Below are 15,233 nucleotides of genomic sequence, written 5' to 3' on the forward strand. Positions count from 1 at the left end.
TGAAACTTCTGCCTAGTTATTAAAATTATATCTCATCTCATAATTATAACTTGATATTCTAAAATGATTAGGTAGAACCCCAAGATTAAGACTTTATTATGAATTTTTGACTTGATAAATGAAAGATATGACTTAATTAAACAATTGACTTTTTTTGAGTGGCAGAAATGCTGTCTTCATCACACTATTACATTCTGAACCTGAGCTGGGTAAACTTACATTAATAAGGCATACAGTATCTGGTATTAAATCTGGAAACATTCAATCTGGACCTTTTCAGCTGTTGAGATGTTTGCATTATATCTTAAACATTTCACTATATTTTCAGATAAACTTATGACAGCTCAGAAAAAAAACAAGTGTAAGATCTGTTACTCACTATGCATTTTATTAAGTACATCTGCCCATTTATGCAATTAACTAATACACCAATCATGTGGCAGCAACATAATGCATTAAATCATGTACAGACAGGTCAAAATTTTCAGTTAATGTTCACATCAAACATCAGAATGGGGAAACAAGTGTGTTCTCTGTGACTTCATCCATGTGACGGTTGTTAGTGCCAGATGGGCTGGTTTGAGTATTTCAGAAACTGATGATCTCCTGGAATTTCCACACACAGCAATCTCTAGAGTTTATACAGAATGATGCGAAAAATAAAAAATCACTGAAGGAGTGACGGGTCTGTGGAAGGAAACGCCTTGTTGATGAGAGCGGTCAGAGGAAGATGGCCAGATCGAGCCGAGAAGCCAGGAAGGATTAACTCGGCAAAAATATTCTAAAGAATTTAAGTAGCACTCTGTGGAAATTTTTCTTTTAATACATGTTCTAAATTTTTGTTACTTTGTTCGATAAAACTTAATAGACCAGCAAAAGACCTCTGAGAAGACGTGAGATTTGGTTCTTTATATATATTTCCTTTTAAACAAAAAAGCTATTTAAAAGTCTTTTATTTCTACACTGCTCTAAAATACTCCCAAGGTACACAAAAGCTCTGTCTGTCCTTTACAATAATTCTTTCTCTTTGCTCAGTCTTGAATGGATTATAGAGTCTATTAATTTCCATTTGCGTCTTGTGAGATCTTCCTATGGACATGTTTAGATTAATTGATGGGAAAACTGAGGCCATTTCTTTTTCAGCTTAGGTGTTTTTACACCAGCAAGCATGGTGGTGTAGTGGTTAGCACTGCGGCCTCGCATCTCCAAGGTCGATTATTCCATTCCTGCCTCGGGTCCATAGGCATAGAGTTTGCATATTCTCCCCTTGGATGCTTGATGGGTACCCTAGTTTCATCAGAATTGTGATTGTGCCCTGTGATGGATTGATACCCTTTATGACCCAATCGCAGCACTTCTTACTGTCATGGGATCTGTAAAGCACAGCGTGCAGCACAGCGACAGCCGCAAGTGGTTTAAATGAGTTCAAAGGGTTTTTGGAGAATGTTGAATTCAAGAAAAGGAAATTTACACTCTTACAGTGCTGCTGTTGCAGTCCCTCTAGCAGTAATAAATGTAAAGATGATTTACAGGCTTTGTGTGTAAAGCTGATGCATGTGCTGCGTGTGTAAAGCTGATGTACAGGCTGTGTGTAAAGTTGATGCATGAGCTGTATGAGAAAAACTTTTGGTTATAATTTACAAAAATCTTTGTAATTAAAAGGTTTTGTGTAAACCAACACTTTTCACTTTATGATATAATTTGCTACCACTACTTTCTCTTTGACTCACTATAAAATCACAACTAATCAATCAATAAATAAAAAATAATTAACATATATATTATTAATATAAGTTGCATCCTTAAACTACCACAAACACAACTGCAGGTTGATTTATCAGTTGTGGCAAAACACTTTAGAGCTTTTTGCAAAATCTGGCAAAATTCATACCCCAAACAATTTTGACAAATATTTTAGTGTTGGTTCTTTTTAACACCATTTTCACTTTAATATCAGTTTGCAACACGGAGTTATCTCATTTTGCCTGTCAGGTGAGATGCATGAGAAAGACACACCACATCTTTTATTGACATGTTAAACTGGGCAGCAGGTATGGAATTAGCTGAGTAATTAGACAGTAATTTACCCAGTGGTTCCTCCTGCTCTACAACCAAAGGAACAACCAAAAATTAAAACCGATTAAAAACAACTGAGACACCTTCCAGTGTGCATCATATGGATGGACTGTTTGACACAACGTCCTTGTTCCAATACTACAGAAAGAAAAGCAATAACAAATCAGCTGTTTTCTGCTGTTCCAGGATCATTCCTGAAAGGTTGTTAGAAATCTGTTAAAGAGCTGGTTTTGGGTTTCTGAAAGAAAATGGCATCATTAAACTTTTCATCCATAAAGTTTTAGAAGATCTAATCTTAGATAGAAATAGCAAGCTCATATTTATCTGATGTTCTCTTTAAGGTATCAAAGCTAAGAAGATCACTGTCTATTCCCTTCTCTTGTAGTCTTCAAGAAATGTATCTGTTATGAATAGAGTGTGTAATTCTTCTACTCTGCCTTGAAATCTTTGGCTGTATCACCTTATGAGCACTGAGCACTGATGAGGCACTAGGTTCTAATGTGAGAATATCATTTTCAGAGAAATATATTTCAGGATGAGTATAGTGTAGATGTTCTTCTGGGTTTGGAAGCTTGTTTAGCATTTATTGCATTCCTTAATTCCATTTTCTTTAACTCCAACACAGATTTTCAGCATGTATTCACTCTCGTAGATGCCAGACAAATGGCCCAAACTCTGGGCGTCCAGCATAACATATACTTTGATGGTGCTGTTTTGGATAGACTTTTCTAAGTCTTACTTTGAAGCAGGATTTCACTAAAAGCCTTTGCCACAAACCCAAGTGCTCACAGAGCTCTGGCATTGATGAAATGTACTCTTCATCTTTCCTGCTGTGTAATGATATCAGCTTGCATTCCTTCAATGCCCACAGGAGGAGGTCCAGAGTGTAAGGCTTTACAGTAACTGTTACTGTTATTGCACTTCAGTCTGTCTTTGCGGTTGTCCAAGTATCTGTGGACACCTGATCAAACCAATATGTGCTTTTGAACATCTGATGTATTCTTCTTTTGCTAATATATTAACCTTCACTCTTCTGGGAAGGCTTTCCACTTGATTTTGGAAAGCACGTATTGTGATTTGTGATCATTCAGCCACAAGAGCATCGAGGTAGTCAGGAACTGATGTTAGGCAAGAGGGCCTGGCATGCAGTCAGCATTTCAGTTCATCCCAAACCCTTGGAAAACCATAATATCTTTATTGTCATTGACATTCTGGACAGATATTTACTTCCACTTTGTTGCCACAGATTTGCAAATGCTTATATAAAGAATGTGTATAAAATCCAAATGTCCACATACTTTTGGTTGTATTGTGTATTTTGAAGCAAAATAGTACATTGTGTTATGAACTGCAGACAGAAATATGTCTTTTTTGGTTTTGTGTACTGGCACATGCCTTCTAAAGTTTGTGAGCTCAGCAAGATTGTCAAAGCCATTGTTGTCTGGAAAATTGAAGCAGTAGTCATCTCTTATTTTCACATTTAAACCAAATAAATGTAGTAAAAAATAAAAAAGACTTTATTATACATTAAATTATTCTTTAAACACTGATTCCAACTGTTTTACGCATAATTGCAATCCTATTTAATCTTAATAAGCGGCACAGTGGCTTAGTGCTTAGGCTTGGTCTCGCTCCTCATTGCCCGGTTTTATATATATATAATATATATATATATATATATATATATATATATAGTTACCCAGAATTTATGGGTATTTATAAGTATATTATTAATACCAAATTTCTTGCATGCTGATTTTGAATAGATCTGTTTAAATTCAGCTTGATAAATGAGGCACTTTATTTGGACTGAACAAATAATGTGTTCTCAATTAATTCAAATTCAGTTATTATATAGTAGAAACATTATAGTGTAGATGATATGACTGTTTAAATCCAAATCTTTTGAGCCCTAAACAGATACAGATAGACTGTAGTGGTTACACCCAGGAGGACTAAACAGATCCTTATTCTGTCTTCACGACAAAGCAACGTCAAAGATTTGTCTATGATTAAATAAATTACGAACATATAATTAATGCAGGCTCTTCAACATGTACCATGAGGGTGGATAATAAACAAGACGAAAGCTTACAATGTGAGATAGCTGTCTTTCCCAATCTGTCCCACATCAAGGACAAAAAAAAGCAACAAAAGACACAATTACCGCTCACAAGAAGCAGATCCATAAAGCAGACAAGGAATGTCCTTGAATCAAAGAACAACCCAATCACGTCAGACAAAAAGGCACACAGGCAGATGTACACAACAAAAAGCTCATATAAGTGCACAGTGTTTTAGAAACACAGGCACCCATTGTGAGAACATTAGGTTGAAAAAAGATTCACAAACATTGAACAGTGCCTATGCTGTCAGAGGGAAAACACTGTAGGTGCCTCCTCTGTTAAACGATTTTAGATTGCTCATTTTCCTTTTCTTTATTTTCCTTAATAAAAATATTTATTGCCTTTTGCTTTTTAGGAATTAACTTAGGAATTGGCAAGATGATGGGCTTAGACCAGGCCATGTGTGTGCAAGCAACACATGCCAGAACATACTGCTTATATTAGGCCTTAATGATGTGATGAAAAAACCCTCACAATTCTCAAAGACATCTCTGTGATATTCATTATGCATCGCAATATAATGGTTTGTAAATAATGGACTGACAATACAGTGGCATTGCTTTTATAACTCAAATCAACAATATTTGAAATTAATAAAAATAAAAAAATTAATTGGATTGAATAAAGTACATTTTATCAAGATCAACTTTCTGCTTTTGCTCAAATTGTAACTATTTTAACAAAAATACATCTAAATAAAAAGGCATCATGATCGATATACACAATCTCTCAAAACTATGCATTGTTCGATAATTATTTAGCACAAAAATGTTATTGTACTTTTGTACTGTACACTGACACGCTAATAATAATCACCTGCAGTTTTATGACTTCTATCTGTTTTTGTCTTTACTGAAATATACAAATTTTTAATCTGCTGATCTGTTGAGGAGGAAAACTCTCTTATTCTACTCCCAGGCGGAGTTCAGCTCTAAAATTCAATTAAACTCAAATCTATTCATAAAGCGCTTTTAATAATGGTCATGCAGTTTCTTTGAATAAAAAAGGGGAAATTAGTTTGAAAAATTTGAGGAACTATATATAAGGATGAGCAAGTCGAGGGTGACGGTGGCAAAGAAGAACTCTCTAAGATGACACCAGGAAGAAACCTTGAGGAAATCAGATTGCTTGTGTGTTATGAGGCTGAAAGTCTATTATAATGAGAAAGGTGTTTAGGCCTAAATCCTGACTGATACATTTTATGAATGTTATACAGTACTTATGTAGATATGAGCATGGCTACTGGGCTACAACCTTTTATCGGATATTGCCGATGAAGGGGATGGTTGCTCTAACACTTTGTTGACATTCCTTTAATTAAGTTTTAATAGCTAAACCTTACTTAATCAAAACATTTAACAAATTAAGGCACTTACACACTAATCAGCAAAAATGATGCAACACAATAAACAGGGATGTAGGTTCTCCTTGGGCACAGAGGTCTTGAGGCTTGGTGCTGTGTGGAGGGGGGGGGGGGGTGTTGAAAAAACACTATGAAGCAGATTTAATTAGCTCACTAAAGAATCTGATAAATATAGGCAACCACTTGAAAAAAGTAAATTATGTTTTACTTTAATTATTTTTTAAATACTTTTTTGATTTACATGTATTTAACATGTTAACTACATATATATAAAATATATGTCTGAAGTGTACCACATATAAATATCAAATCTCAAACACATGTGAAACATAATACCATTACTTGATGATAAACAGAAAAACAACAACAAAAAAGAACCATTACAGTTTTTTCTGTTAATTCAAAATGTATAAAATACACTGCATTCGACTTGGCTTTTCACCTGAATGAAAAACAGACAAGTTCAAAACATTTCACCAAAGAACCTTCTGTCCAACTGAAGGTTATGTCTCACTTGTGGAACCAGAACCCATAAATTATTCCATATCAACTTGTGTTAAACACTTTGCCCAGTCTATTGTCCTTCCTGAATAATTCATACTGTAAGGGCCAAAAATGAGTGAATTTGCCATATCTCATGATTCCTCATATAATAAAAATATAACCGTCAAGCTGTTTGACCATTGCACATTTTCAAGTAAACCTCAAATTTCAAATAAGTGTTTGTGAAATACGACAATAGTAAATGTTCGATAAAGACTTTAGAGCTTAGTGTTAGATATATTAACAAACAGACATTTACAGGAAAATCAAAGCAACTCAATATCCTTAAAAGTGGACATCAAACTTAACGTGAATGAAACCCTTGTGTGTAACAAACATTACACAACAGTTAGTTCAAACTGAGTAATCTGATTGGATGACACCACTCTATGAATAGTGATACATATATAGTGTGTAACAGCATTGGGACGTTGAACTATATGCATCACTCTGCGTCTAAAGTGTTTAATAATCATTCATTACACTAACTGTCGGTTGCAGGATGGGTAAAAGTGGGTCTGTACGTTCTGCAGTATTGAAGAGAGAGCAGCTGCCTGCCAAAACTCCCATTCAAAACCTGAGAGAAAACAAAACACACCAAATAATGTTGTCATTCTAAACAACAGTTTGTCTACTTAATAACTGCCTTCAAGTCATTCCAAATCATCTCTGAACCGTTGCCCTGAAGGTTAACTTTCCTAAATCCATCTCTAACAACAGATAAAAGGTACTACCTGGTGTGTGGAATAAGTGATTGTACACTCTACACAGTGCATTAGCTTTGTATTTAATGCTATTTGGAATTCTTTCAGAAGTTAATGGAGCTGATTTTCTAAAGCTGAAATATAAAATAAACCATACAAGTTTCTCAGGACTGTCCATCACCTCTATGGTTTATTCTCCTCACCTTTGGCTACACAGTACCCCTGTTCACAACACTCGCTAGTTGGTCGCCAGCTCCACCAGTCGCGGTTAGGTGTTTACGCCAGGCATGGAAAGAAAGTTTTGGCGAAAATAACTGGTCAAATAAACAACTAATATTTTGTTGATAATTAAAGTTGTTCGTGGAACTGTTGCATAAAAGCAATACCACACTAAAGGTGGTGCTGTTGTACTGAATAACAGCACAGCTGAGATACAAACCTTCTGTCCTTTTGCTGCACCCTTGGGCCTACAGTATGACTGCGTCACAGCCGTGCTGTCATTGCCCCTCATGTGATATTGCTCAAGTATTTTGTTCAAGTCCTTAAGCACATTTACTTCCCACACCCTCCACCATAATAAACAATATTAAAACTACCATGACTATTCATGATTAAGCCTTATTGCTAGAAAATTATCTATGGGTCATGGGTAAATTCATACGGTGTGTGTTAAGCAGGACACTAGACCTCGCCACTTGCAGTAGCTGTGAACAGTTCTCTTTCCTGACCCTCGCTCATCTTTTCTACAGTCACTCTCTCCACATTAATATCTGTGCAGTCTGTTTGAATCCGTGTTTCGTTCACTGTAGCAGCTGGGACGGGGCTTTGTATTTCCGCACCCTCTTCTCCCTGTGCTTCCAGGGATTCCTGATCCGTTCCCAACTCAAGCTGCAGCATAAGCTCCTCCAGCTTGCGTGCCTTGCGCAGCTCGTTCTGCTGGATGATGGCGCAGAGGTGTTCAGTTAGCTGCTCTTTAATCTCAGTCTTCTTGTGCAGGTCAAGCTTGGCTCCCACATACTCTGCCTCAGCCTTTTCCAAGCGCTTCCTGAACAAATGAAAGGCACGAACACCATGAACTTCATGAAATGTCAGTGATATTTAAAAAAGGGTCTTAATTGGTGTTAAATACTGAAGTATTTAGATTTGTATTCTAAATGATAATAATATCAATAATTAAAACAATTGTATAGTTTAAAATGTATATTCAGGTGTACACAAATATTACACAGAACGGTAGACACAGAGGGAGAGGAGGGTGGGGCTGTGTGATTGTGTGAGTGGAGAGATGCAATCACTGGCAATGCTTCTCAGAAGAAACTCATTTAATGCAACATCAAACTATACTGACATAAATGCTATAATGCTACGATTAGGTCCGACCAGGTAATGTGATTGAATGAGAGTGGTGATAAATAGTAACAACACTGGGACGTTGAACTACATGTAACACACCACGTCCCAAATGTGAGGTTGGTATAGTCTTCAGTACTGAGGAGAGAGCAGCTGTCTGCCTAAAACCCACATTCAAAACCTGTTACCAAAGCACTTTCAGCATGAAAATACACCTGATAACGTGACATCTTTTTTTTAAAAAACATTTTGGCGTCAATCTGAATTGCCCCCGTTTTATTTTATTTAGAACCATCTTCTTACACATAGCTGAATCCCAAATCTCTAATTTCTCCCCTCTCTAACCGCTGACAAGGGCACGACTTGCTGTGTGGAATAAGAGATTGTACGCCCTACATACAGTAGAAACTCAGATTACGAGCATAATTCCAAAACACTCGTAAACCAAATGTAATTTTCCCATAAGAAATAATGGAAACTTAAATTATTCATTCCACACCTCAAAAAAAAAAAACATAAAAATAATTAATACAAAATATAAAGTAAAAATAAAACAAATCAACCTGCACTTTACCTTAAAAAGTAAAAATAAATCCAGACAGATAAGTGTTTCAGTTAATGCGCGCAGGCGCTGTCTGTGTGCGCGCGCCCGTAATTTGACACCGTGCTCCTTTACTCACACCAAAACACACATGCAAAAATAGCTCCACAACCAAACTGAGCTACTGTGTGATTGTGTGTGTGGACAAACATCAACCACTTGTATCACCTAGCTGAAAACCACCCTAATTTATAATTTACTTTAACTCTTCCACTAAAGAGAAGTGTTACATCAAATAAAACCCATTTAAACAACCTCACAAACCATTCACATCTCCATTTCTCCATAGTCAACACAGTGTTATGACTGTGTTAAAACAAAAGTCCTGAATTTCCATAGTTACCATGCTATGGAGTACTCCAGACTGGCCTGCTCGATCAGACTCCTGAGGACACCAATATCACTGGACACAGAATCATCCACAGCCTGGAGCTCCTTTTGAATTTTCTTCAGTTTTATTGCTTCAGCTTGAGTCTGCTTAGATCTGTAGAAACATGGAGGTTAGTTTAAAAATGCCTACACATTCCAACGCATTAAGGAGAAGTAGAACAGAGAAAATCTTTAAAGATTTACTCATACTTTTCAGCGATGGTCTTAGCCAGGAGGGCTTTGGCTCTTTTATTCTTCTCTTCCATCATTCGCTGCTCCCACTGAAGCTGCTGCAGGCGGGTCTTCTCTCGTCTAAAGCAATTAAATTAAGACCATAGGAAAAAAAAAACATCTGGTTTATCAAATGACATCTGCATAAACACACAGTAGGGGTTATATCTATTCTTTGCATTAAAAGCTAGGAAAGATGCATTAATTTGTGGAATAGCATAAAAGCTTCATCATTTAAGCCAAACTCAAACCAGGGGTGCCTGAGTGTGATCCTGAAAACACTGCAGCTTTAGCATACCCAAAGCAAACAAGACACTACTGGTAGAAATGACCATTTTGATCAGGTCAGTCATTTCCTTAGATTAAAATTTCACAGAAATAAATGCATTTTATTGCTAGCTATACAAGCTCATGTTTTGTCATAAAATATCCTCCACATAAATTAAATAGCAGCCCCACTAATTAAATAGCAGCACATTAGAACCAGACTTTTTCTTTTTACAAACTAACATTAGTAGTGTCTTGTCTTGCCTTAATTGGCCAAAGTGTAAAATATACGAAGCTCATGCTAGGAAACCAAATCACCACAAACTACCCCTGCATTAGACTTACTAACAATTCCACTTCCTGTCTGTCCAGTTCCTTCACTGCTGCCGCTGGATCTTCTGACTCCAATGTAACAGGTACTGGTTCTGCCTGTAGTAGCTCTTGCTTTGGTATTTTGTCTGGATAAGTTTGGCATGGAGAGGGAGCGGGAGCTGGAGCAGGTTGAAGCTGCTCTTCAGGAGACACTGATGATTCACCGAGAGCTGCTTTCTGTTGAGCAGCCATTTGTAGAGCTTTCTCCCGCTGCAGCTGCTGTCTGCTCCGGTTAGTAGGAGCAGATCTCCGGCCACGGCCAAATGAAGCAGCTACACCCTCAACTGAAAAGTAAAGAACAATTTATGTTACTGTAAGAAGCAACATTTGTAATTATGTGTAAGCCAGAAGATGAGATTGACACATGCTAAACAGCGGTCTCTCATTTACAGGTATGATCACATCCACATTTGATTACATTTGCACCCAAGTCTGCTAAAAAAGGTGGTCTTGGGAACAGTTTCAGATTCATCCAAATGAATCGGACTTTGGGGTCAAATGTTCTCGGAAACAATCCAAGGGCCCTAATTTAAAAGCGCCCTTAGAGAATGTAAAAATAATTACTAGTACAGTACATACTTTTTTTCTTTTTTAACAGTTTGCAAAATGTTATAATTGGTGCTCCCACTGAAGAAGAAAAAAAAACACTTTGGAAAACAACTAAAATGGTGAGTAATACATAGTATATAAATAGTACATAATCATTCCAAAACTTTATCGGTATCTTCTAAAACATCTTGTCACAATATTCTGTATAGACATTGATTACTGATTCTATTCGCTTGTATTTTACTGTAACTAAGTGTTGTTATCCTGTCGCTGTGTCCAGAATGCAGTCATTCTTCATGGATTTCTGAAAATGGAACTTATTTTACCGTTCATTTATTAATTCATTTTCTATACAGTTTATCCTGTTCAGGGTCGTGCAAAGCCTTATCCAGGGGCCGAGGTAGGACAGACCCTGGACTGGGTGCCGATCCATCACAGACACGCGCGCGCACACACACACACACACACACACACACACTACTGAATGATTTTCATAGTGTTATCCTACTCTGCATGCCTTTGCACTGTGGGAGGAAACCAGAGTACCCGGAGGAAACCGGCCGAGCACAGGGAGAACATGGGTACTCGAACCTGGACCCTTAAGGTGCAAGCCGACTGTGCCCTCTGATAAAGTACAGTAAGTACAATTCTCAATATTTTAGATGGTTTTCAGCACACATGAATTTGACATCATGCTTGAGGGGTCAATCCACTCTATTAAACATACAATATGAACAAATATTAATAGTATTTTGCATTGTGTCTGTAATTAAGAACAACAGCAATTAGCTTATATTAATAATAAATGTCTTAATATTAGATACTTCCTTTGATTAACATTCTCTCTAGAATTAAGTTATACGATTTAAAGCGATACCGTCTTTAATTCTATTCTTTCTCCTCATGGTTAATAAAGTAAATGTTTTGAATAAATCATATGTTTTTATTGTTTTTGGTGTGTAAACTTACTCGGCCCGCCTTTCTGCTGGATCCTCCGCAATTCCTCCTCCGAAAACCCAGCCCACGAAGCCATTTCTACAAATTTAACACCCTCAGATAAATACTTTATCAATTTACAACAACTCTAAACCTTTACACTAATAACCGTTCGCATTTCTGCTAAAGCTCCGGCGCTAGTCTGTAAACACTCCGCTCAGCCGCCATCTTTACAGTGTACAGTGAGTGCCACGTGTAGGACCCGCTGAGTGACCTGGGACAGGTGTCCTATCACTGCCTGCTCAAAAAAAAAAACATAACACATCTGTAAATCGTTTTAAATAATAAGAAATGGTTATTTCTAACATAGAAAGGGTGTAAATAAAATACTACATTTATTTTTTTTTCATGCACGGTACAGAGTCACTAAAGTGCCTAAATTTGTCTTTTGTGCACACAAGTTATCTTTTGTAAACAGGTCATTTATCCCTCCATCAATCCATCAATTAACTAATTAATTAATTAATTAATTAATTCATCTATTCATTTATTTCTTCATTAACTCAGTCATTGTCTATGCGGCTTCATCCTGTGTACACAGTCGCAGGGGCTTGGAGTCTGTCCCAGGAGACATTGGGCACAGGGTGGGGTATCCCCTGGACAGGGTGGGGTATCCCCTGGACATTTACATTTACATTGAGGCATTTGGCAGACGCTCTTATCCAGAGCGACTTACATTTTTTTAATCTCATTACACATCTGAGCAGTTGAGGGTTAAGGGCCGCACTCAAGGGCCCAACAGTGGCAACTTGGTGGTTGCGGGGTTTGAACCTGGGATCTTCCGAACCGTAGTCCAATGCCTTAACCACTGAGCTACCCCAATCATTGAACATGGTGCCAATCCATTTCAGGACACACACACACACACACACATTAGTAATGCCAATAAGTCTAATCTGCATGTCTATGGACTGGGAAACCCAAGAACCTCTTCACTTTGTTGATTTGTGAAGTGAAGCCTGTATTTCTTAATTTGAACTGTTTGCTTAGTGGTTAGGAGGTAAGCTCACTCACTCATCTTCTATACCACTTTATCCTGTATTCAGGGTCGCGGGGACCTGGAGCCCATCCCAGGAGGCTTAGGGCACGAGCCAGGGTACACCCCGGACAGGGTTCCAATCTATCACAGGGCACACACACATACACGCACACACCCATTCACACACTACGGGTAATTTGTGAACGCCAATCAGCCTAACCTACATGTCTTTGGAATGTGGAAGGAAACCGGAGTACCTGGAGAAAACCCACCAAGCATGGGGAGAACATGCAAACTCCATGCACACAGAGCCGGGAATTGAGCCTGGCCGGGAATCGAGCCTGGACCCTGGAGGTGCAAGGCGACAGTGCTAACCACTACATTAATGTCCCCAAATTGCCCATAATGTGTTAATGAGTATGTGTTTATGTGCCATGTTAAGCCTTGTGCCCTAAGTCTCCCCGCCAAACCTGTATACAGAAAAAAGCTATATAGACGGTGAGTGATTAACAATTATATAACAGATTATAAGATTAATTGTTACAATATTATTGTAAGATAACAGTACACAGATGACAGGATCATGGTCATCCAAGGCTAATTTATGCCTGTGAGGAGCAAAGGTCAGCCCATCAGGTCCAATTCCACAGAAAAGCCAATGTAGCACCAATTAATGATAAAAGTTAATGCTGGCTATGATAGATGGGTAACACCCAATGCATCACAGCTTGTTGTATATTGAGCTTAGCATGCAAAGAGTTCAAGGTTTTTGATTCTTTCTGATAATTCCCCAGATCTCAGTCCAATCGAACATGGGATGTGCCTGACAAAGAAGTCTGATTTATTGTTTCAGCTAAACGGAAGGCTATGTTAAATCAGATAACTACACTTTACAGCCATAGTAAGCTGAAAAACAACTCAATATAAACATGTTACATCCGTACAACAGTAGAAGACCACACTGGGACACACATATTTAAAAAAAAAAAAAAAAAAAAAAAAGTCATTTGTTCTGATGAATCTAGGTTTCTGAGAGACCCAAAGACATGGTAGGGTCAGAATTTAGTGTCAGCTCCTGAGTGGCACACCAGAAAAGCTTTTAGGAGTTAGTAGTTTATCACTATTACTGCAGATTAGAAGTAATCACTGTGGGTTAAAGTTGTGTGAACTGAAGGCAGCCCATATTTTTGGACTTAATATAAAGTTCAAATAAAAATTGTTTACTTTTGGTATATTATTAAAAGATACTTTATTACTTTATTTCCCGTCAGCCATGAAAGCTGTTGCTGTGACTGACAGTATCACTGGTTGTTTAAGTAAGAATAAGGACTGTGACCTAGGAAGCACATTTGATGACCTTCATTTGGCACTTTATCCAGAAGGACTGCACTAAAGACACATGAAAATATCAGGTGTGAACACGTGAATATCCACTTTTTATTGGATCACAGAAAAGACAAATGTTTACTGTGAACAGGACATACCGTACGTCATTTAGTGTGTCTATTTTTACTTCTTTTTTACAGCCATCCTTTTTATTTGTGCGGTAGTTGACTGGAGTGACATATGAATCTTGAATAAACTGATCAAAAAGCCCAGCACCAGAAAAAATGTCATTACTGTAATTTATTTTTAAAATATTGTAATTTATTAACATGATGAATTACATGGTTTCATCTAATTTTCCAATTTGTATTGAATTGGATTATGTGTGTGTGTGTGTGTGTGTGTGTGTGTGTGTGCTTGAGCCAGACTGTTGGAGTCAGTTGCTAATTTTGTTCAGCTGTTTCTTCCTATTGCTCTCTTCACCTTTCTTCTGCTTGTGGCCATAAAGGTTAAAGGTCAGTCGAGGAACAAGCCCAGTGTAAACAGTGTAAAGCCTGCCAATGACTTAAAAATGTCAAACAGCCCTATCACATGTCACATTTTCCTTTCAGAGGAAAGCTCTGTGATTGGGCCAGAAGTAAATGCAGATGTCTGACAGACTCTGTGAGATCTAATGAGCTGTTCAGGTTTAGTAGCCTTAGCTTATTTATTCAGTCCCGCTTCAGTAGTCAGTCATTATCACATTGCAATACAAGGCCTTCCTTGACAATTTAGTTCATGAATATGTTAATATATAGCCTTTTTAAAAATATATGCCAAGTGTAAAATAACAGACTGGTGAAATGAAAAACAAATTCAGTTCAATTCAGACTCCATCTTGAACGTTTGCATTAAAGCCACAATGGAAAAGAACTTGGTCCAACATTTCTGAGAGTAAATGTCAAGCGCACCTAATTCCTTTACCATAACAATGTGTCATTCAGTAGCACATTTTTTGGTGAGCAAAGTTTTATTAGTGGTGAGCTACTGTGGTTGACTGGCAGATGCACAGCATGAAAATGTCAAGAAATTAAGACAGGGGGCTAACACTCTGGGCTTATAGCAACCGTTTAAATGTAATTTGAGGACTTTAGTTGACAATCACTCATTCAGACCACCAAAGCACAAACTTCTACTGTAAATGTGAAGGCAACAAAGAGACACAGAGTTCAAGTATCCTTTGAACTTGTTTCCAACTTTACATTAAGGCAAAGCCCTCCCTTTCTCCCCAATGACATGACTCAGCATTTGACAAAGGGCCACCTTTTTTAAGTTTTCAGTGCCACCTGCCAATGGCAACACTGTTTGCTGTCTTAAATATTTTGCATAAAACATGCCTGTT

The 15,233-nt window shown here is 37.6% G+C and overlaps 1 protein-coding gene across 1 annotated transcript; it reads right to left on the reverse strand.

Annotated features, from left to right (window-relative positions):
• Positions 1-5,774: 5,774 nt before the first annotated feature.
• gorab (golgin, rab6-interacting) lies at positions 5,775-11,707 on the reverse strand. The gene is made up of 5 exons (XM_053488472.1): positions 11,521-11,707; positions 9,980-10,286; positions 9,343-9,444; positions 9,107-9,247; positions 5,775-7,857 (listed from the first exon to the last, which is right to left on the reverse strand). Exons 1-5 carry the CDS (start codon positions 11,582-11,584, stop codon positions 7,494-7,496), a joined length of 978 nt encoding a protein of 325 aa, XP_053344447.1. The 5' UTR covers positions 11,585-11,707; the 3' UTR covers positions 5,775-7,493.
• Between the last annotated feature and the right edge of the window lie 3,526 nt (positions 11,708-15,233).

This window comes from Clarias gariepinus, chromosome 27 (assembly GCF_024256425.1).
Source record: "Clarias gariepinus isolate MV-2021 ecotype Netherlands chromosome 27, CGAR_prim_01v2, whole genome shotgun sequence".
Classification (NCBI taxonomy): domain Eukaryota; kingdom Metazoa; phylum Chordata; class Actinopteri; order Siluriformes; family Clariidae; genus Clarias; species Clarias gariepinus.